Source organism: Podarcis liolepis, assembly GCF_965112155.1.
Source record: "Podarcis liolepis genome assembly, chromosome: 17".
Taxonomy (NCBI): Eukaryota; Metazoa; Chordata; class Lepidosauria; order Squamata; family Lacertidae; genus Podarcis; species Podarcis liolepis.
In genome coordinates, this window is record NC_139571.1 from 43,270,723 (window position 1) to 43,293,753 (window position 23,031).

Here is a 23,031-nt window from a genome sequence, read left to right on the forward strand (position 1 = left end):
GTGTGTGTGTGTGTGTGTGTATATATATACACACAGTGGTACCTCTGGATATGAATGGGTTCCGTTCCGGAGCCCCGTTCGCATCCAGAAGCAAACACAACCTGTGTCTGCACATGTGCCGGTCGCGATTTGCCGCTTCCGCACATGCGCGTGACGTCATTTTGATTGTCTGTGCATGCGCAAGCGGCGAAACCCGGAAGTAATGCGTTCCGTTACTTTCGGGTCGCCGAGGAGCGCAACCTGAAAGTGCTCAACCTGAAGCAACTTCAACCGGAGGTATTACTGTATATATATATCTCATAAGGGAATATTTGGCACTGTCAGAGTGAACATATGAAGACACCCCTGTGGTAGCTATCTTAAATGATCTCTTGAAAGCGATCATTTGCACCATTTACACACACACTGTTTGATAACAACATGTTTTTTTAAAGAAAAAGTTTTAAAATGCTGAATTTTGTAACAATTCTTATATATTTCAGGGATGATTACCATTTTCTGTAACCGTCTGGGGTGGCACAATATGGAACAGTTGCTCTCCCAGTTTCAGAGTCGTCTCACATTTGGAATCCAGAGAGAGCTCTGTGATCTTGTCCGGATATCTCTGTTAAATGCACAGTGTGCCAGAGCTCTCTATAAGGCTGGCTTTGTCACGGTCGCTGATGTCGCCAAAGGGAATATTGCCGAGGTGGAAAATGCCTTCAGGAATGCAGCACCTTTCAGAAGGTTAAAAGTATTTCTAGTATGACAGAGAGCTATCCCTTTGATACAGTTTTAGCTAGCATAAGTTTGGGAAATGGATCTGATTCTCACTCTTGGATGTCGGTTTACTAGAGTTTAGTATGTTACACTCCAATAATTTTATTTTAGCTTTCTTATGCTCCCCAGTGCCAGTGTGATATGTCTGAGATGGCTATTGGTGTAAAATACCATACATAAATGTTTGTCATGCTTTATCTAGGTAATATTTAGGATTCTATTTAAGACTCATAATATGGTGGTGTTTCAATCCTACTCTTAAGGAATGTGTGTTCCCATGTCAGCATGCCTGTGTGCTGTCTTCCAGGTTCCCCACCTGCTTGGAGTAAGGCAAGTGGTGTCAGAAGAGAGGGCCTTTTTGGTAGCATAATTCCCTCCCCAAGGCACCTGTGTTTTATTTATTTTTCTTCTTTCAGTTCTAACTTCAGCTGTTTCTGTACTTTCATTACTGTGTCACTGTCAATTTATATTTGTTAATAATTTTCCCCCTTTCTATACTGCCCTGGAAACATATGAAGAGCAATATACATTTCCCCTAAATTATGATATATATCACCTTAGGATGTGCAGTTCTTTAAAACTGACCTCTTCTCAGTAGAAGATTTCTGCTATCTTCTTCCTCCTCCCTCATGCTCTTCTGCACCTTCTAAGGGGAGCAGCATCTTAGAGAAATCCTGAAGGGAAAACTGTATTCCTCCCCATCCTTTCTTTTCTTTGGTTTTGCACCCCTTTTCTTCTTCCTTAGCTTTTTTCTAGAACTCAAGTGTCCAGCGACTGATCTCTGAATGCACATAACCTCTGATGCAAGCTAAGTTGTCACCACTGCTTCCCAACCCCTTTGTTCACTTCCTTATCGGCGTGCAGACTAATATAAAATTTGACTTTTTGTTATGGGTGCATGTGAGGTGACATGTTAAACAGAGGCTGGATGGTCATCTGTCATTACGATTACGATATCTTTATTGTCATTGTCCCTTGCGGAACAATGAAATTGAAAAACTACATAAAACTACATAAAACTACCACAAAACTACATAAAAACTACATAAAACTACATAAAACATTCAAAACATTCATGGCTGCTTGAGCTGAGATTCCTGCATTTTAGGGGGTTGGACTAGAAAACCCTTGAGGTCCCTTCCGACTCTACAATTCTATGATTCTATGACAGTAAGAGTGCTATGGTAGGAATTCTTTACAAATTTTTAAAGTCTGAAGCATGATTTCCAGGTAATATTGTCTTGTTTCTTCTGCTTCAGTCGTAGGGCAGTGGATGAAGATGAACAGGCTGTTGAGGAGCACCAAATTACACCCCTTATATGGATGTCTGGACTGAAGGGTTTGACTGAGATTGAAGCAGCTAATCTTGTTGTGCAGGAGGCTAAAACTCTCTTAAAGGAGGACTTGGCTGCTTTGGGAGTGCAGTGGAACCCCAATGCCTCTCTCTTATCAGATTCCTCTTCCACATTTTCCATAACAGGACAAGTTGAGGAAGAGGAAAAACATAGACTGTGTGGGAAACAGATATCAAGAAATAGCCAAAGTATAATTTCATCAGACAAAAGTATCGGTTCTCAACCTGATAATGCAAAATGGGTTAGACAAAAAAACAAGAGGTCGTTAGATGCTAGTTTAGTAAATGGCAGACTTGAAGAGACTCTGGTAGATGGAACTAAGGGAGAGACAAGACATGATGACGTATGCTGTAGTGCAAGCAAACGGCTAAATCTGAGAAAAGATGGGGAAAGTATGAGAGATACCTCTGTGAAGCAAAAGTTGGATTCCATGATAAGTACTGAACGGAGGACAAAGCCAGGCTTGAAAGCTACTTCAAAAAAACATCATGTTGCAGCTAGATTTAAGAAAAAGGCTGGAATTAATTTAAATCAAAGTAGGGAACAGAGCACAGTTGCAAAATGGAGTAGGCCTTGGAGTCAAGAATCAAGTTTCAACAATCATTTTCCGTCCTCCAGCGACAGCTGTGAGTCAAACCAGAAACATCACCAAACTGTAACCAAAGGATCATTAGGCTACCAGGAAGGAATTGACAAAATATCCCTACAGGCAAATGAAATATACCAAGATAGTGGGAAAACTGTGCACAAATTGCTTATAGAACCTATACATGCTAGTGAATCCAAATATGAGTTAACACTGAATAATCACATTAAAACACCCGCTTTGAATTCAGTAGAGGGAGATGCAGCTCCTGTTAAAGATAAAATGGAAATGCAAGATGTTATGGACGATCTGGTGATATCTGATAAGAAATTGAATCTGATAAGAAATTGCAGCAAATTGGAGCTCAGTAAAAACGGTGCTAGAAGCATAATTACTGAAGATAAATTGGACAGAGGTAGAAATGTTTTTAATGAAGCAGCAAGTGGCGCTATCACCACAACAGGAAATCGGCAAACAGCAGAGAGTTCTCGAAAAGCAGACAAAAATGAGCCTGGAAGATTCAACCCCACCCTGGAAAATGCAAGTACAGTTAGGGGTGAAGTGCATAATCACCCTGATAATGTTCTGAAGCCTTCTGAATGCATCAAAAGCTGTTCTCCTGATCTGTATTTTGTCTTCAAAGAATTTGAAGAAAGCTTCCAGTTAGATACGCAAACTGAGAGGATATTGCAACAGGAGGTGGCAGCTACAGTAGCTGATAAACAAAAAGACTTAGTAGCAGATTCAGCACTGAAAATAAAGTGTGCTAGTACTTCAGAAACTAATGCTGCATATATATTGGATAAGCTAGCGTGCAGAAAAGCAGAACCGTTACCTGTTAAAAAACCCGATGTAGCAGGAAACACAGCTTTATTGCATTGTAAAGCAAAAGGCGCTCACAAAAAGCCTATGAAATACCCAGAAATACCATTTTGCCTTGAAAGAAACAGTTTTTCTGTTATGGACTCCCAGTTAGAAAGCTTCTTACGAGACTATCGGACTCCAAATCTGGCAGAAGAGCAGGAAACTGTTGTTCTTTCAAAGGCTTCCTTTGCTGCTAATCAGTGCCCACCTGCTGTCGATGCAAATGCCAAGGGCTGTCCTTTGCCTGAAATAAATTTGAACAGCAGTGACAGTTTGTTGTTTGATGAAGACTTTAACCACATTAATGACCCTCAGGATGTTCACATTGGTGAAGCTGTTGCCATGGGAGAACTTCCACTGCAGCAAATTATCCCTGCTCCTTTCAAATCCACTTTAGAAGCTGATCTTCCAGGTGTACAGAATGTGGGGCCAGGCAACGGTGTATCAAATACCACTATAAACCAGCAGCGACTGACAGAGTATCATGAGGATGACTCTCTAATGTTCTCAGATGCTGATTCTTTCCACATAGCAGAAGTGGGAGATGGTGAGTCCGTGCCTTGTTTTCACAAAAACGTTCTCAACAAGCTGAAAAATGTGAGAGAGGCAGATGATGATGTCAGACCTGAGATTACTGGAAAAGATGCAAATGCTAACCAAGTGGGAAAGTGTGATTTTTTATTTGATTTAAGTCCAGGAATGAAAGAAGTCTTAGATGAATGGCCAAGCCCCACTGGAAATAAACCTGAAATTGATACAAGAAGCAATTTGAGAGTAGTGCTAACTGAGAAAAATCAGGATTCTGCCCTATCCTGTGGTCAGTGCAAATTTCGCAAAGATTTTAAGAGCATGGATGATCAGAGTAAGACCTGTGGCTCTTTACTAATCAACAGAAAAGGTAGTTCCATTTCTTGGACAGATGGGAACAAGGAACCTCTTTCTCCAGCAGAGTTCATGGAGCTTCCTTCACAGGAACAACGCTTTGTGGCACATGCTGAAGCCAGAAATATGAACCCCACAGACAAAGCTCCTGGTCTTCAGCTCCTGCAGAACGCTGCACTTGATTCACACCCACAAGCAAAACCAGAAAATGGCAGACATGCTGAGTTTCCATCTGAGGATGACTCTATTATAATTGAAGGTTTTTCACTGCAGTTATCTCAAGATCTACCATCCTGCAGTGCTGAAAATTTTGCTATAATTGATGTAGCGAATGATAAGGCTCTTTTCCAAACCTTCATTAAAGAATGGAGCACGAAAAAGAGATTTGCTATCTCGGTGGCTTGTGAAAGAGCAAAAGGCCCCCTTTCCCACAGATCAGCTATTGGTGCCAAGTTCAAGCAAGGTGAGTTTGCCCCCTGTGCTCCTTCCATTATTTTAGAAATGTATATTTTAGACATTTTATTCTGGATTTAGTAAAGTGGCAAGTGGCCCTATATCTGAAAGATAATCTACAGATTGATCTGAATCTGGGAAGGAAACAGAGTTTATATTCTAATGTATATTCAGTGGTTCCAACTAGGAAGAAGGCATATGCCTAGTTTTAGTAGCAAAAAGTCACTTGGAGATACCAAAGACGACAAATACGGATTCTTCACTGGTTAATGAGAAATTGCATATAATGTTTCCTCTCCACAGTTTCTTATGCCATTTAGTGAAAAGGGTTCGGCTATCATGGTTCATGGATTTATAGGTTATAGAAAGCACTGAGTTTGTTACATTGAAATCAAATCATACAATACAGTATACAGTCGTACCTTGGTTTTTGAACAGCTTAGTTCTTGAAAGTTTTGACTCCCGAATGCCGCAAACCTGGATATGACGGTTCCAGTTTGCAAACTATTTTTGGAAGCTGAACATCTGACGGGGCTTCTGAAGCTTTCTGTGCTTTGGCTGTGCTTTGGTTTCCGAATGTTTTGGAAGTTCAATAGACTTCCAGAACAGATTCCATTCTACTTCCAAGGTACAACTATATATATACCTGTCATTTAACATGTGGCCCAAAGAACCATGACTGTCGCACTGACTTCAAGCTCCACTTTTCTGCTGGGAATGGCTAGTGGGGAGCTTGAAGTCAGTGCCTATCAGATGATCAATAACTACTACAAGTCTTCCTTGACAGTGCAACATTTGGAACACACTTCAAGACTCCCAGTAGTCAGCCTTGTTTCCACAAGCCCTCACATGATATCACAGATGATGTCAGGTTTGGGGCAGGTGGGTTTGGGAGAAACTGCCCTGCAAACTACCTTGGGACCCTAATCAGGTCTGCAGGCCAAAGGTTCCCCTACCGCTATCATAAAGATAATTTAAAAAGCAGGAATGGAAAGTATGCTTTGCGCACAATTTGCAGGAACTTCAGGGGGTCTAACAGATTTTAATCTTTGTGTGTTCATAGGGAACGTGCACCAGGAGATTCAATATGAAGGTGATGGATTTCCTGTTACAGCCTGTGAAGACCTGCTGGTAGTTGGATTAGCTGTGTGTTGGGGTGGAAAGGATGCTTATTACATTTCATTGCAAGAGAAATCTCAAGAACAGACTGGTAAGGAAGTGTTTTCTAAAGGAAAGCACTTTAGAGAAGCCTATGCGTAGCATCTTGCTGCCTTCCCAAATCCATGTTAATGAAATTATAAAGTATTGTTTTATCCATAAGAGTGGCAGTTATGGTTTATCTGGACAGAGAACAATCACAGAATACTGACGAAAGGTGCAGCTTTTCCGAGGGACGGCAGAGCTTGGATTGCTTCGGGGTAAAAAATCTCACATAGGATTACAGCAGGAAAAGATGGAACTGAGTTTGGGACGCAGCCTTGTGTAAGGTGCAAGTGGGGAAGCTGAGGGCTGGGAGTTCAGGTCCATGGGAAGAAGTAAGATGCTTCTGAGAAAAGACCGAACGGCACAGGTGGGAATGGTAGAGAACTGGGGAAAGATGGAAGAATAAGGCCTGAGCTTTGAAGCCTATGAATGAGGATGGTGGTGCTGTGCTCTTAATGCGAATGGAAGGTATAATGGGAGCTGGAGACTGCGAGTAAGAGAGCCAAGAGGCAAGGGTGATTTTTATACTGCCCTGTACAAGGAAAAACAATGTATGTATAGGCATACACTCTTCCCCCCTCTTTCCTCCCATGGGTCCTTGTCATAATACTTAAATAAGATGGTTTCTCTGTTGTTTTAGAAATCAGTGCCAGTTTGGAACCGCCTCCTCTGGATCAGAACTTGGCCGCAGCAGAGAGGTTGCAGCATCTTCAATTACACCTGCAGGATTCCAAGAGAGCGTTTTCGCTTGCTGTGTATGATTTCATTCAGCACTACAAGATCCTCCTGAAGGCCTGTGGCATCTCTCTGGCAGGATGCTATGAGGACCCAAAGGTTTTATAGCTAACCCTTTTTCTATCTCCTCAATCACTCAATCTTTATTATGGTCCAGAGACCCAACAAATCGTTACAAAGCAATGCATAATTCAGACAGCCTACCTCTATCTGTAAAGTGAGAGTGATGTTTAAAATCAATGTTTAAATCCCCCAGCAATTGCCAGAAATAGAACTTATAAATTCCTATCTTTGGGGAGGGACGCACATACATATACCCAAATCTTGTTGCATTCTTGTGGGGGACGGAGAACGCATTTTGAGTTAAGTGTGCTTTGCATTTCCCTCATTCTAGGTGGCGTGCTGGCTGTTGGATCCTGAGTCTAAAGAACGCTCCCTTCACAACATGGTCACCAATTTCCTTCCTCAGGAATTGTTCTTGCTGGACAAACTTGGAGCAGGCCAGGGGTGTCAGAGTCTGGGGCTCAGCGCCAGCGCAGATCATTCTGGACGATACAGAGCAGCTGTGGAGTCTGTTCTTGTCTTTCATATTATGGAGCATCTCAATACTCTGTTGCATAAAGATAACTTGCAAGGTGAGAAGGCGAAGAACTTACCCCATGGGTGGTATTTAACTAAGTTTTACTCAGAGTAGAGCTATTAATATTAATGCACCTAACTTAGCCATGTTCATTAATGTCAATTCACTTAGTTAAATACCACCCTATGAATTAAGTTTAAAGTACGCTAGTCTCCAGCTGAATTTCAGACGCACATTAGAAAATCTAAAAACCTTATACGCTGTAGTGTGAAATTGTTTGTATCTTGCTATGATTAAACATGTTTGGAAAGTGACAGAATATCAGTACTCTTTACTAATGAGAAACAGATTTTCACATGTGACAATGAACTCTCTCTCCCCCCCCCCCCATTTTTCTTTTTGCAACACAGTCCTTTTTTGTAATTGTGATGCCCTGAACCTTGGGCACAAGGAGTGTGACTTTGGCAATACAAACAATGAATGATTATGATTCAATAGGTACATTTTCATAGACTTAGAATTGTAGAGTTGGAAGGGATCACAAGGGCCATCTAGTCCAACCCCCTTCAATGCCGGAATATTTTCCCAGGGTGGCGCTCGAACCCATGACCCTGAGATTAAGAATCTCATGCTCTGCTGACATTTTGTTTGTTGCCAGTATGAAACCTTCTCAGGCGTGATAGGCCTCCAACACTAGCTGTCTTGCTTTCAATTCCTTGACCCACAAACTCTTATTCACTCTGCACTCTGCAGATACTCCTTGTGCAACATGTTATTAAGAGCTACTGAGAATGTTAGTGGGGTGGAGTGGAGGGGTAATTGGTGAAGCACCATCTTTTATTATTATTAATTCAAGTAATTCTCTTCCGTCATTGTGTGTTTTGTGACACTGAACGAATGTTGTCTTTTGCCTCATTTGTCACTGTGTACCACAGATACTTTTCGTAAAGTGGAGATGCCAAATCAATATTGCCTGGCCTTGCTGGAGCTCAACGGTATCGGATTTAGCACAGTTGAGTGTGAGACGCAGAAACATGTCATGGAAGCGAAACTCAACGAGATTGAGAATCGGATATATCAGCTGGCAGGTCACAGTTTCTCCTTGACCTGTCCTGATGACATTGCTGAGGTACTGAACACATGGCCCCTTTCAAGAGAGTGAGCCCTGTCCTTATTGTGATCAGTGAGAGAAAACTGAAAAACAAATCCAGTGAAATTTTGAGTGGGATAAAGTTGCCGTCCTTCAGTTGGCCAGAGTGCTGAGAGGTTGTTCTCAACACATCGTGGGTGGAATTCAATGTTTTGCTAAGGCAATAATTGCATCAGTGCAAGTATTCCTGGAATGATGTTCCATCTCTCCCCGCCCCAGCCTCGTTGTCCTGTTCCAGGGATTCTCCTGATCTCCCTTTGCCAATTAAGGGGGGGGGTGTGCTGAGGGAAAAGGGTGGAGGGAAAGCCCCTTGCACTAGTAGGATTTCTTCATCTGAGTCCAGAGAGAGGCTAGAGAGAAACACAGATTCTAAACTTCCAATAAAAAATTAAATCAGCAGCTGCCATTATTTGCGTCATTTTAGTTAAAGTGTTCTTAATATTTTCTGCAGAAAATGAAGATTATGTTTAAGTGCTCATTCTTACTTAACTAACTTCTCCTTAATTACCTCACTATTATTATTAATTGAATTTATATACTGCCTTATAAAACCACAAAATACATAATCAAAATAAAAACAACAACCCAATACCCCCTCAAAACCCCACATGTTAAAAGGGCATAGGTTGTCAATCAAATAAACCAAAGGCCTGGTTAAAAAGGAACGTTTTTGCCTGGTGCCTAAAGGTGTTTGGTTACAAGTTTTTTTTAAAAAAATCCAGTATTGGTAAAATGGGAGTTTGTGGCCTCGCAGAGGTTGTCTGCTAATGGATTAGCTACAATCTCAGTTAATTGTAGCTTAAGAAGTGGGCATGGGAAGGAGAAGTTGTCTGAGCCCCAAGAAAATGGCAAGATTCCACTGACTGAATTTATTACCTCTTTCAGGTGCTGTTTTTGGAGCAGAAGTTGCCATTCAATGGAGAATCAAAAGTGCAAAGGGGCAAGAAAACATTAGGTTACACTGGAAGGAAAATAGCAAATGGAAAAATTGCCAAATTAGGCAAGCAATTCAGTACAACCAAGGTATATTGTTTGTGTGCAACCCCTGGAGAAGCATCCTTTCTAGCCTATGTGTCATTGTGGGAAGCTAGTCATTCAAAACCCATAAAAACCCACTGGTGGAATTACAGTGGTACCTCGGGCTAAGAACTTAATTTGTTCTGGAGGTCTGTTCTTAACCTGAAACTGTTCTTAACCTGAAGCACCACTTTAGCTAATGGGGCCTCCTGCTGCCATTGTGCCGCCGTTGCACGATTTCTGTTCCCATCCTGAAGCAAAGTTCTTAACCCGAGGTACTATTTCTGGGTTAGCGGAGTCTGTAACCTGAAGCGTATGTAACCCAAGGTACCACTGTATGTTTCACAATTGCTAGTTTTGCATAAGTGATGTCCACACAAAAATCAAGTTGCCTCCTTTACCGTTGTGTTACCTGACTCAGTATTATCAATTCCATGCATTACTTAAAGGCCTCAGATGTTTTTGCCCGTGAGCTGTACTAACTGCAGCTCACCGTAGCAACCATGCCTAGCTGGTCTTCATAGAATCCTAGAATTGCAGAGTTGGAAGGGACCGCAAAGGCCACCTAGCCCAACCCCAGTCTGCTTGATCCTTTAAAAAATGTTGACTAAGCCAATGTCTATGACGCATTATTGAGGCAGCAAATGCCATTCAACATTGCAGTAAGGCAATTGTTCAGCCAGGAAAAGCATTTTTGGCTTCCTGCCTTGGGATGAGAAGACAAGTTTGCTTAGGGCTTTCTGTGAGCCTTAAGGGGGAAAGGTCCAAGAAGAGAAAAGGCAGTAAACAATAAGAGAGAGGGGCTGGTTGACCTTTCCCACCATCTCCCAACCCACTCCCTATGTGCTAGGAGGTCTCTTTTCTCTAAGCGTCACAAGGGCTCTGCTTTGTCACCTTCTGTCCCGTCTACGGCAGAGTCAAAGCAGAAAAGAAAGGAGGTCCTTGGCACAGGACTCCCGGTGCCATGCTAGCCTGGCTGTACCCTCATAGAGCCCAGAATATTTTTCAGTGCTCCCATTGTTACAAAGAATCAATGGGAAAGATAGCTAACTGACTTGTGCCACGGTTAATTTCCATAGGATGTTCTGGAGAAGCTGAGGGCCTTGCACCCATTGCCAGGCCTGATTTTGGAATGGAGGAAGATCACCAATGCCATGACCAAAGTGGTGTTTCCACTGCAGAGGGAGAAGCGTTTAAACCCCGTGCTGGGCATGGAACGGATCTATCCTGTTTCTCAGACTCACAGTGCTACAGGTAGCAGGTGCTTTTTACATCGGAAGGTATCTCCTTGGTGGTTTATCAACGTATGACTGAAAAAGAACCAGGAAAGCTAGCGCATGGTCCAAAGGAATCATGGAAGCTTTGCTGTTTTTGTCTGATGGCACTTTTTGCGGGAAAGATCACTCATTGATTGAGTGTCCCTAGAGCAGGAATGTGGAACTGGTTCAAGCTGCGGGACCACATCCAGAGCTGGCCCAGCCTCCACAGGCTATTTTGGCAGCTTGGAAGGACTGCCCACCTGCCAAATCCCAGAAGCATGCAGAGGTTTCTTACCCATCTTTGTGCTGTGGTGCTTCATGTTAATACTGGAGATCAGATACCTCTGTGCCTGATGCCAGGCGGCTAACAGGCATGTATGGTTTATTCAGATGGCCTTGTGGGCCAGATTCAGAGGGCTGGTGGACCTATTTGGGTCTGCAGACTGGAGGTTCCCCACCATTGTCCTGTGGTTACATTTTTTTTTAATTACTGAAATGCCCACCTGCTACTTTGAGGCCTCCTTGCCCGACAGCTGAATTCACTCTGCTGCTTAACTAAGCCTCTTTTTCTGAGCTGACCAACCTACTAGCTAGATCTGTTTTGTGTGGAACTGTATATTAGTGCAGTTTTCTTTTTACCCTTTCTCCAAAATTTCCTTGTTTACTGTGGCCCCTGAAGCTTGCTGTCTTGGGTAAAATTGAAAGCTCGGTTTCTACAGGCTTACCAAGGATGTAGCCCCTGAACTATATAGGATTTAGCTCCTTGAACACAGTGCCATTGCTGTGCCTTTGTTGGTCAAATCTGATGCTTAAAAAAATTATAGAAATGGGTGTTACTTATCCTCCAGTCACCTGGCTGCTTAACTTGCCAGTTGGCTTTGCCTCTTTGTAACTCATGGAGTGAGCTTCTTCACTGAACTCTTTTTAAATTTGCATCATATGTATTCCATATAAACACTAGAATTTTGAAATGTACTAATTGAGCATCATCATTTAAAGAGTACTTTGTTTTGCAAAAATGGAAGCTTGTTGGTCAAGTCTGCTTTGGCTTCTGCTTTTTCAGTTCAGCATTTAGTGCTTTAGTTTTAGCTTCAGTATTCCTTCAGACGTCTGCTGTACTGCCACATACTGCCTGCCTTTTCACCTTTGCACCACGTTTGCTTTTAGGCCGTATAAGCTTCAGGGAACCAAATATACAGAATGTGCCAAAAGACTTTGAAATTGAAATGCCAACCATGGTTGAAGAGAGCCCACCTTCCCAGAAGGAACACAATGGGTTCAGTTTACTCAGAAGCAGGTAAAGTTTTCTTATCTATTTTTTTTTTATATCAGCTGTCATATTTTTTCTGATACATTCTTTAAAAGACCAGAATGTATCAAAGTTAGGGTGCCTTTTTTCCACCATGAAACTGAAGGTGGCTTGCATTGAGTTCCCAGAACGTCTTCCATCAGAGCATTAATCACACTGGCTTGACATTAGCAAGGTGGCTGCATCTTGTCGCCTTTGAACATGTCTTGGTTCTATAGTTAATACAGTACCTGCTGGCAGGAAACATAAGGAATAATCTGTAAACTGATGTGGTTGTGAAGTTTGCTTAATTGCCTGCATTTGCACATTGCCACACTTGCATTTGTAAACAAAAAATGACCATTTTTGGTGCATTGTTTTGTTCTTTCCCATAGCATATTATTTTACTAAATTTGTATACTGCCCTTCATCCGATGATCACTGGGTGCTTTACAGCATAAAAATACAAAATGAAAACACAAAATAAATAACAAAAACAACCCCATACATTTAAAAATCTGTTGATTTGTCAAATCGGCCAGTGGCCAGGATATAGAGGAGCATTTTCGCCTGGCGCCAAAAGACACGTAATGAAGGCGCCAGGGGAGCCTCCCTGGAGAGAGCATTCCTCAGAAAAGACCTGTTCTCATGTTGCCGCCCTCCAGAACTCTCGTGGAAGGGGCACGCAAATAAGGTTGTATGGCTACAGCATCTAATTATTCAAAAACCTGATCTTTAGATAAATATACAGGAGTTCAGGAAAAGCCAACTGGAGTGAGGTTTGTACAAGTACTCTCTAAAATGAAGGCCATCAAGGTAGATATTTTCCCGCTTAGAATCGCTGTGATATGTACACCTTGCAAAGTGTCACCAAAACCTCACATCCGGAAACTGCAGGATGTACATGAAATTCATGTGCCTACTGCCAAGGCCAGAGATGGCACATCACAATAAGTACATAAGTACTGTAACATCTTATTGGAACCCTATTGGGAATGAAAAGAAGTTTGTGTGTGTGGAGTGTTGTATAAAAATGAAGATGAGAAAAAACTTTGAAGTATCTGAATAGATGCATTTTTAAATAATTATTTGCTTGGCTCTAAATGTCCAACCTTGCAAGCCAGACCTATCAAGCAACAAAACCCACCCTCTAGAAATTACTGCTTGACTAGCCTATTGCATGCAAACCAGAGTAACAGTCAGCCATAAATATGAAGTTATTTTGTATTTACCTGCTACAGATATTAGATTTAACCCTGCTGTTTGGTTTAACACTGTGTGTCTTACAGAAGTCAATTAGATGCCAGTTATTTAATTTTATTTTACAGATGGAGAAAGCATTCTGTGCTACCACATGGACAAAGGAGTCTTGCTGAACCCAGTGGGGGGAAAGTACCATTTTCTGTTAGCATGAGGCATGCCTTTGTGCCATTTCCAGGTAACACCTTGAGAAATGCCTCATTATAGAGCTAAAAAGTAGAAGAGGGATATACAGAATTGAGCAATTATATTGTGCTGACACAATGAGCCTATTCAGACCCAATGGCAACCAAGGTTTGATGTTACATGAACAAGCCTGAGAAAACTTGGCAGCAGCATGTACTGCTGCCTCTTCTTATGCGTAACTCCCCATCATTGTTTGAAGGAAATTATAGTTTATTATGAACAATAGTTTCAAAGAAGGAACCTGTTTTACTACCTGAAATAAACGTCCGCTTTAGGAATTATTCTGTTTTATTGGCTGCAGGAGGGTTGATCTTGGCAGCTGATTATTCCCAGCTTGAGCTGAGGATCCTGGCTCATTTGTGCTGTGATCAGCGGCTTCTCCAGGTCTTAAATGAAGGTTCTGATGTGTTCAAAAGCATTGCTGCCGAGTGGAAGATGATTGACTCTGAAGCAGTTGGGGATGATTTAAGGCAACAAGCCAAGCAGGTAACTTACGGAAACATTTAGAATTCTTGGAACATTTTCATATAATTGAATGATAGTGGGTTTTGAAATAAGTTGTACAGGCTGAGGGATGGATTCAACTAAATAGCAAATGAGCAAACTCTGGCATATTGAATGTTTTAAATTTGTGTCCTTTGTTGCTTTGTGCAGATTGTGCTTTATTCTAATAAACAAACCTCATTTATAAGTAATCAAACAGTTTTTCTCGCACTTTAGTCCCCTTGGTTGTAGAGTATACTCTAGAATTAAAATTAAAATTGCATTATTTTTCTAGATTTGTTATGGAATAATATATGGAATAGGAGCGAAATCTTTAGGGGAGCAGATGGGTGTTGAGGAAAAAGATGCCTCCTGCTACATTGACTCCTTCAAATCAAGATACTCAGGTAAAGATTGCTAGCATCTGATTGTCTGGGCTTTTTGGCATAATTAACTGATTAAAAATATCCAGCATATAGTGAGTTGTGTAAATCTCTTTGCCTATGTTTTTTGTAACCTTTTTGGTGTTGGTTTAAAAGGGAGTTCAAGATACTGAGCCAAGAACTTACCTTACATAAACCCTTAAGAGTTGTGGCAACTTGGAGTTCTGTGTATTATGCAAAATGAAACGCTATGAATGTACCATGTTTTAACTTGCAGTGGTCTGTAGGCTGCAGAATTGGATAGCAGAAGAAAATAAAACACTGGCGTGTGACTGAGCAAAGTTTCGGGGTCATTGAATCCCCTTGATGGAGTGAGCTCCCGTTGCTTGGTCCCAGCACCTGCCAACCTAGCAGCTCGAAAGCACACCAGTGCAAGTTGATAAATAGGTACTGCTCCGGCAGGAAGGTAAACGGCGTTTCTGTGCGCTCTAGCTTCTGTCACGGTGGTCCGTTGCGCCAGAAGTGGTTTAGTCATGCTGGCCACATGACCTGGAAAGCTTTCTGCGGACAAACGCCGGCTCCCTCGGCCTGAAAGCGAGATTAGCGCCGCAACCCCATAGTCACCTTTGACTGGACTTAATCGTCCAGGGCTCCTTTACCTTTACCTTACTGCATGTTTGCTGCCTTAAACTTCATGATGGAAGGAAGATGGGATAGAAATGTAATAAACAAAACAGCAAAGAAGGCTATACATCCACTGTTGATTTGCACGTTTCCACAATCTTGCAGCTGAAATGTAAAATATAGCAACATAATAAATTGGGAAGAGTTTCCTTGTATCTTCTTTTCCTTTCTTAAGCTGATGGGATACATATTGACACCCAAGCATGGAAGTCTCCGTATGAAATGTCAGCATATACACAGAATTAACTAGAGCAGCCGCTGTTGAATATTTTGGATTGAACTGGAAGTTGCACAACACTGTTTCTTTTTTAAAATAGGTATTCAGAAATTCCTGAGAGAAACAGTCAGGAAGTGCAGCAGAGATGGGTTTGTGCAGACAATCATGGGGCGGCGTAGATACCTGCCAGCAATTAAGGACTCAAATCCTTACAGAAAGGCTCAGGTATGCAAAGAAGTGTTTTTTTCAGCTGCTAAAATCTAGCTGAGCTGGGAGATCCATTGAGCTAGCTGAGTTTTACTCTCTCCCCAGTGATATTGACTTTGGTAATATATTACTGTGCCCATTCAATCTAAGATGAGCCAGCTTAAATTTAGTTTGCACACTTCTTGTGCCTGTTGGACCTCCTTTTGGCTGGAGGAGCTTTCAGGGACCAAGGTGCCCTCAACTGTCTTACCGAAACTGCAAGCAATACCAGAAGAATATAGCAGTTTTCCGTAGCTGCTCCTAACATTTCCTTCTAAAACTTCAGAATCCACTGCTCTGTTTTTAACTAGTTGTGCGTTGCAACTGAGCAGGGATTGGAGGGACTGTGCAAAGCTGAAGGTTACTTTTGGGATTCTTGCTTTCTGCAAGGCTTTCCTTCCCATCTGTTCTCTCCCTGCTTGTCCCACTCACTCAGGCTTGAGGTGTGGAAGGAAGACTAGACAGCTGCAATTTCCTCAAAACTTCTGTCCCTTCTATTCCTTCTTTTAGGGGTTCAGGCTGTCCACTTCAGAAACTCTGCACTGAAAAGATTTGTTGTTGTCGGGGAGGGGAAGTTGGCTGCTTCTTCTTCTAAGTCATTTTGTAACTTTAGGCAGAGAGGCAAGCTGTGAATACTGTTGTCCAGGGCTCTGCAGCGGATATTGTCAAAACAGCCACCGTGAATATTCAGGCTCAGCTGGAATCTTTCCCTTCAGCAGTAAAATCTTATGGACACTTGGAGAGCTCGTTCCAAAAAAGACAAACGGGTATGTTTTCTCCTCTGGCTTTGTATTTGGTAGCAAATGCTTCCCATCTAAAAATGTTACTGGGTGGGGGATAAATAGTCAGTGTTCTCTTCCGCGAGCCTCCTCTTCGTATGAAACAGCTGGATTTGGGCTGCATGTATGCCCGTAAAATTATTTCAAATTCCCAAGTCACCATGATTTCCCAGTGCTCATTTACATTTTCCTGATCCCTTGAGCAAGGTTTTGAGGACTTTGAAGAAATTGAGGTATGAGGAACTCGTGGGTTAGACCCTACTTTTTTCTTTTTCCTTTCTCATCCTGTGATGAGGCTGCATTTTAATATTTTAATGTTTGAATATTTCAATCTTGTTTTTAAGTTGTATTCATTCAACTTGTTTTTATTATTGCTTGTTAGCCACCCTGAGCCCGGCCTTGGCTGGGGAGGGCGGGGTATAAATAAAAATTATTATTATTATTATTATTACTTCTTCATCAGATAAAAGACTCTAATGCTCACATGGCTTGTTGTATTAGAGGCGATGGCATTAGCCAAGAAAAATTTATTTTTCTTAAATTACAGCAGCAAGGGCACTCATTCATGATTTATTTCATTTATGATTCTATGCAAGGGACAGCCTAAACTTTGGAAATGGCTTTCTAACGCTAGAAAGTGCCATAGGTAAAACAAGTAGAATTTTACCTTTTTTTTTAATCTAGCATTGTGGAAAAAAACAAAGAAATACATTTTGCAGACCAGTCATTTATTTAGGGGCTGCAATAACGTTTGACGCCTGCAAGAGTGAATATTTTGAGAATAGGTAATACTTTTTCATCATGTTCAAATATACTTAAAAACTGCAGTAAAATGATAACCAAATGACCCCTGAAAAGCTTCATGATATATATGATAAATGTTGGAAATGTAGCAGCTTTATCCATATAGTGGCTGTGTAACAAAGCAAAGGACTTTTGGTTTCAAAATACAGAAAATAATGAAACTACAATTAAATCTTGATGCTGCTTTATTCTTGTTAATTAATGCAGGTGCCTGTACAATAAGAAGAACTAATATTCTATATGATTGTTGCAGTCTAAGAATATATTTATTTTCCCCACCCATCTGACTGGGTTTATGCTAGTCGTTGGAAAAAAGACTCAAATCCCACTGGGAATGGGAACAAAAAATGTACAATACACAGTTATGGCCAAATTTACAAGCTATTTTAAGACTGAAAGGTGGAGGCAGAATTAAACAGAATGAATTGAACACTGGCATTACAAACACATGATTTTCCCAGATGCAAAGATATTTGATACAAAATATAACAAGTTATGAATAATATACTTTCCGTTTTTCTTAATTTTTAGAAACATTCTTATATAAAACTAAATATTATTTAAAAACCTAGAAGAGGAATGAGATATTATCCAATTCAGGAACAGAAATACTAAAGAAATAGAAATGCTAGAGCAATAAAGAAGCAAAGCCATCACAATTACATATTTGTCTTCAAATTCTTTTTTATTCAGTTTTACACTATACATTTGAATTCAGACATTAGTCATAACCATCAACATTTAGGATTCCCCGAATCCTTAGACTTCCCTCCCCCCTCCGTGGTTTCTGATATCAAGCTATTTCCACTGCATCTTATATTTTATCTCTCTCTCTCAAAACAATCCATTTTTACCTTCGTTTTTAGTACATCAACAAGCGTTACTCTTGCCCAAGTTTTTAGTTGTTTACAGGCCATAACAATTACCTAGCAATACAGAACAAATACAAAGAATGTCTTTAGGTACTTGTGAATTTGTATAGCTCTTCCCATAAGCATTACTGAAGTCATTGTTTAGGTTTCATTTTGCCTAGGAAAACCAGAGAGGATGGAGAAGAAGAAGATGATACATTCCGTACCTGGAGGTTTCTTCATTCTCCAGCTGCATGACGAGCTTCTCTATGAGGTTGCAGAAGACAGCCTGATTCAGGTAGGAGGAACTGGTTTTACTGAAAACTGGGGAGTGCATCCCTCTCATAGAATGGGGCTGGCGTGTTTGTTCACAGGGTGGATAAAAATCAATGATGTTTTGAAAAATCAAAATATATTTTTCCCATTTAAATCAGATTTTTAAAATAAAACATTTTGGAGGAAAAATCTTTCTATTTAAATTACATTATAGTCCAAAGGCTATCCATCAGGAAATAAGGATTTGTTTTAAGCTTTTCATGTGTGCTAAAACTCAGTTAATTGTTTAACCGCATCAATTAACAAACATGGAGACATATGCTATAATGTTATTGTTTTAGTTAAATAATTTGTTATTAAGGAAATGATTGTCTCCTTCTAGTAAAGTACAGCAGAAAAGTTGTCCTAACATAAACAGTTAACTTATTAAACCTCACAATAATTTCATAATGACCTGTCTATGTATTTCTAATAGTATAACCAAATCAGTAATTTTTGATATAATTACTCTGAAAATTAATTATTCCAAAAATGAAACCTTCTTCTGGTTGTAAATATGAAGATTGTAACAGCAAGAATGTCTTTCTGTAAAAAAGTGATTTAAATCAAATCCACCCTGTTTGTTCACCAGTGTTGGCTTCAGTAAACTATAGAAGTACGATGGAGATATGGGGGCCATTCAGAGTTGTTGCTGAACCAAATCTGCACTATCTCCCTGTGTTGATATGTGCATCGCCTCTTCTCACTTTGTTGTGTTTGCAACAAATGATTTGTGTATTGGCTTTTTACTCTGCCGTAACATGCAATTTACCTATACCTTCTTAACTGCTTTCTGTGGGTGTACGAAGCTGCATTTGTTGAAAGGGAGACACAAACTTGAGGGCGTGTTGTGAGCTTTTCCTGGGGGAGTTTTGGCTCCCAGAAATTTGCATTCAGCTTCTCTGAATTTCAGCATAATTCTGACCCGCTTTTAGAGGCGTTTCCAGCTATGATACCAGTTGGAAATTCAACACGTCTGATCAACTGGACTAAATAAACTGCAGCCCTTTCTGCCTTACTGTCCCACTGATTCTTCTAAGTGCCTTGTCCTTTAGGTGGCCCAGATTGTTAAACATGAAATGGAACACGCCGTCAAACTCTCGGTGAAACTGTCGGTAAAAGTCAAAGTTGGGCCCAGCTGGGGAGACCTGCAAGAGCTGGAGTTGTGAACAGGTCATATAGAAGTTTGTACTGCGCTGCCTGATGCTGCAGCGAAATGCAAGACGTCTCTGACGAGTCTGGACAACGGGATCCATTTCTTTCAATGACAATTTTGAATTCTCCTAAGAATCTTTAAATCACACTTCCCCAACCTGGTGCTCTCCGTAGTCCAATACAGCTAGAGGGCGACGGGTTGGGGAAGGCAGCTCTAAATGACATGTCGCATAACTAGAAATCACAATGAAATGCTGAAAGCAAAGTATTTAAATGAATTCCTAGTAATATATTTATTTATTTGAAGACCTACAATTTTTCTCTTTCTTAACTGACTTGGGAGAAGCATTCTGAGCTTTTCCAGCTGGGATCCTCTGGAAAGTTTGGTTCCCCGGCTGCTTGTGTTAGTTCAAACATTTCACAATGTGCACGACTGAATGTACAATTTAGGGTAGCTATTGCTCAGATTTCCGTGATACTTGCATCTTTTAAAAAAAGGATGACATTCTCCTGGGAATTCATACATGCATATGACTCACTGCATTTTACACCATATGCACAGAATAAGACAGTATAAGGCATTAGCAGCCTTTCCAAAGTGTGCACAGTTCAAAAGCAGTAAATTTGGGAAATAGCCCGTTGCCAGAGCAAAGAGGGTGTCTCTTGATTTAAGGGACTATGATGTTACTGTAGTGAATATTCACCAGGTCTGTCCACTCACTTCCTTCGTTTGCTCTGAGAAAATGAATTTTCTCTGATTCTCCTGTCTCTAAAGCAGGTCGCCGTATCCTGCAATTCTGGCTCCTGTTGTGGGTTTTCTGCCAGCATTTTAACCAATGAATCGTTTGTATGATATTATTTCATTGCTGTGTAAATAATAAACAGATTTTTTATAGCACTTTCCTTCGCTGGAGCGTTACTTGAAAAAAAGAACAGCACTGTGCTTTGACAGGTAGGCCACCTGATATATCGTTAGATGCCTGCGGAATGTTACACTGGTTTTTGTATTTGCGGTACTTATAATTTTATGTGTGCATGTGAGTTTTAGATGTGTTTTATCAATAATTTCTTATGTGTGCTGCTCACGGGATCCTCGCTGCGGGAGCACATTCACCCGGTGCTACACCACCTGTACTTGCTCCCGGTGGAGTACAGGATCAGGTTTAAGGTGCTGGCTTTAACTTTTAAAGCCCTAAACGGCCCAGGATCCTTGTACCTACGGGTCCACCTCTCCTGGTATGTCCCATGGAGGACCTTAAGGTCCACAAATAACAGTTTGGAGGTCCTGAGCCTCAAGGAGGCTAGATTGGTCTCAACTAGGGCCAGGGCCTTTTCAGCACTGGCCCCGACTTGGTGGAACGCTCTCTCACAAGAGACTAGGGCCCTGCAAGACGGAGCTGCTCCGCCAGGCCTTTGGTTGGGGTTGAGTCTGATTCTTTTCTTTCTATACAGTGGTACCTCGGGTTACATACACTTCAGGTTACCGACTCGGTTAACCCAGAAATAGTGCTTCAGGATGAGAACAGAAATCGAGGCCCCATTAGCTAAAGTGGTGCTTCAGGTTAAGAATGGACCTCTGGAACGAATTAAGTACTTAACCCGAGGCGCCACTGTATAAGAACAAGCATTAAAGAGGCCTCCTAGCCCGCTCACAGGTCCTTTATATCAAGACCAGTGGTAACAGTTGGCCCTGGAGAATATTAACCACTCTCAATTTTGCCCATGGACTGCCATCTGTCCAGATTTTACCCATGGACTGCCATCTGTCCAGATTTTAATTTGCTCTGAACTAATTTTAAGATGTCTTTTAATTGATTGCCTGTTTTTATGTTCTTTGTATACTGTGTTAGTTTTATGATGTTAGCCACCCTGAGCCTGGCTCCGGCTGGGGAGGACAGGGTACAACGAAAATTTTATTATTATTATTAGAAAGCTCATGATTAACTAAAAAAGATAAGGTTCCACTTTGTTTGCATGTGTGCATCATATACAATTTATGCAACTTTAAAAGCCCCAAGTGGCAGACTTTGGGTTTCCAAATTTTAGTGGCATCTTGTTTGACACTAAAATTCTCTCCCTCTCTCGCTCTCAGAGCCCAGTACCAAACCAGCTGCACTACCCTAAAACCGCCTCCGATAGAAACTTGGCGGTTGATTGACAGACTAAAGAGGTTTCATAGCCAGCAGAATGGACAAACACCCGTGGTTTTGGACTTTCACCCCCAAACTGGACTCTGATGGCTGGTCCAGACTCTTTGCGGGCAAACAAGCGCCCTGAGGAGAGATCCCCACAGCTGGATACCCCAATATCCCAAAGGCCCTCAGCAGAAAACAGACCCTGACCGGGATGCCAGTCAATGATCGCCCAGCTGCTCTAGAACATTGCTGAGACATTGCAGGAGCACTGCCCATAGAATCAGAGTTGGGAGCCTGAGGGTCATCTAGTCCAACCCCCTGAAATGCTGGAACCTGGTCCTGAATCCTCACCTCAGACTCCCTCCAAGGCACCTTCTGGTTACAGATCACAGCAATGAGGGGGGTTGATTTCTTGGCCTAATCTGCTTCATTGCTCGATTTCCCAACACTAGCAGTGAAAAGGAAAGCAGCTCGTATTTCTACAATCCTGCTGCGATTTCCAATTGCCAGCAAAGGTTCTCCTTTTTGTCACAGCTACCTGATGTCCTCTTGGGCTTTGACTAACGTTGACTGCTGCATAAATAAAGCACCATAATTTGGCCACGGAAGTTTAATCTTACTTTATTTTTCTACTAATGAAATGCACAAGTGTTTTCAAACTAAGATTGTCTACAGAAAAGGAATGTCAAATGAGAGGAATGCAGGGCATTGTCTGTGGAGAGCAACATGCTTGAGATGTACTGACTTCTTTGCTTTAAAAAGAAAGTGTTGCTGCTTATTTCTTTTGTGGAACTTAGAAGGAAATCCCTTTTCTTCAACCACAGCATGCTTTGCTTTTGCGCCTTTTGTTGTATGAGAAGTCAATTAGTCATGCAAAGTTTTAAGTTTAAATGCATTAACAATCTATTTTGTACAGGACATTTTCAACTATCGACAGTCCTCCCCACAGTTCAAACCTAATTCCAGTGAAATCATTACCTGTTAAAGATGATTGTTCCAGTGGGAGTTGGGAGGAAGAGACTCAGTGTAGACTTGATTACAAAGACCCACCACGTCTAGGTCTCTGAAAAAGTTCTCGCGTGATCCTCTAGTGTGAAAGGGATTCCAAGGAGCTGCTTCTGCCCACTGACTGGATTTTTAGAATAAGGCCTCAAGGTCCTTTGACTCCTGTTCTCAGTTCACAGAAGTCTTGCTTCTTCATGGTTAAAAGTCAAAACTGGTACCATTTTTTGTCCTTGTATTTCAACATTACCTACAGGAGTGGAAAAGCAATATTAAAAGCAATATTATTCGAGAGACACAAATGAAGAAGTCACAGTTCAACATTGATTCCCAATATTTTGTAGCAGAGGACACCTCTTCTGGGGACACGGGTGGCGCTGTGGGTTAAACCACTGAGCCT

At 41.3% G+C, this 23,031-nt stretch overlaps 2 protein-coding genes across 9 annotated transcripts in view; one reads left to right on the top strand and one right to left on the bottom strand.

The window, feature by feature from the left end:
* Nucleotides 1-20,392, top strand: part of POLQ (DNA polymerase theta) — a 40,037-nt gene extending 19,645 nt beyond the window's left edge. Inside the window, exons 15-30 of one of the 4 annotated variants that reach the window (XR_014520543.1) lie at nucleotides 483-726; nucleotides 2,019-4,909; nucleotides 5,963-6,109; nucleotides 6,743-6,936; nucleotides 7,232-7,472; nucleotides 8,353-8,546; nucleotides 9,453-9,590; nucleotides 10,664-10,845; nucleotides 12,011-12,140; nucleotides 13,460-13,569; nucleotides 13,879-14,063; nucleotides 14,356-14,467; nucleotides 15,445-15,569; nucleotides 16,204-16,357; nucleotides 18,207-18,322; nucleotides 19,395-20,392. Coding sequence is in view for 2 of the 4 variants with exons in the window: in XM_083481614.1 (XP_083337740.1) it covers nucleotides 483-726; nucleotides 2,019-4,909; nucleotides 5,963-6,109; nucleotides 6,743-6,936; nucleotides 7,232-7,472; nucleotides 8,353-8,546; nucleotides 9,453-9,590; nucleotides 10,664-10,838; nucleotides 12,011-12,140; nucleotides 13,460-13,569; nucleotides 13,879-14,063; nucleotides 14,356-14,467; nucleotides 15,445-15,569; nucleotides 16,204-16,357; nucleotides 18,207-18,322; nucleotides 19,395-19,508 (5,270 nt within the window). In the remaining 2 variants the exon portion in view is untranslated. The remainder of the gene's footprint in view (nucleotides 1-482; nucleotides 727-2,018; nucleotides 4,910-5,962; nucleotides 6,110-6,742; nucleotides 6,937-7,231; nucleotides 7,473-8,352; nucleotides 8,547-9,452; nucleotides 9,591-10,663; nucleotides 10,846-12,010; nucleotides 12,141-13,459; nucleotides 13,570-13,878; nucleotides 14,064-14,355; nucleotides 14,468-15,444; nucleotides 15,570-16,203; nucleotides 16,358-18,206; nucleotides 18,323-19,394) is intronic. The other 3 variants (XR_014520544.1, XM_083481614.1, XM_083481615.1) reach the window with 3 other exon arrangements.
* The window catches only part of STXBP5L (syntaxin binding protein 5L), a 76,874-nt gene continuing 71,680 nt past the window's right edge, over nucleotides 17,838-23,031 (bottom strand). For 4 of the 5 annotated variants that reach the window (XM_083481682.1, XM_083481680.1, XM_083481679.1 and 1 more), the window contains one exon: nucleotides 22,235-22,881. In XM_083481682.1, the coding sequence (XP_083337808.1) occupies nucleotides 22,840-22,881 (42 nt within the window). In that variant the 3' untranslated portion in view covers nucleotides 22,235-22,839. Of the gene's footprint in view, nucleotides 18,380-22,234; nucleotides 22,882-23,031 lie in introns of those variants that run through there. The other variant, XR_014520547.1, reaches the window with a different exon arrangement.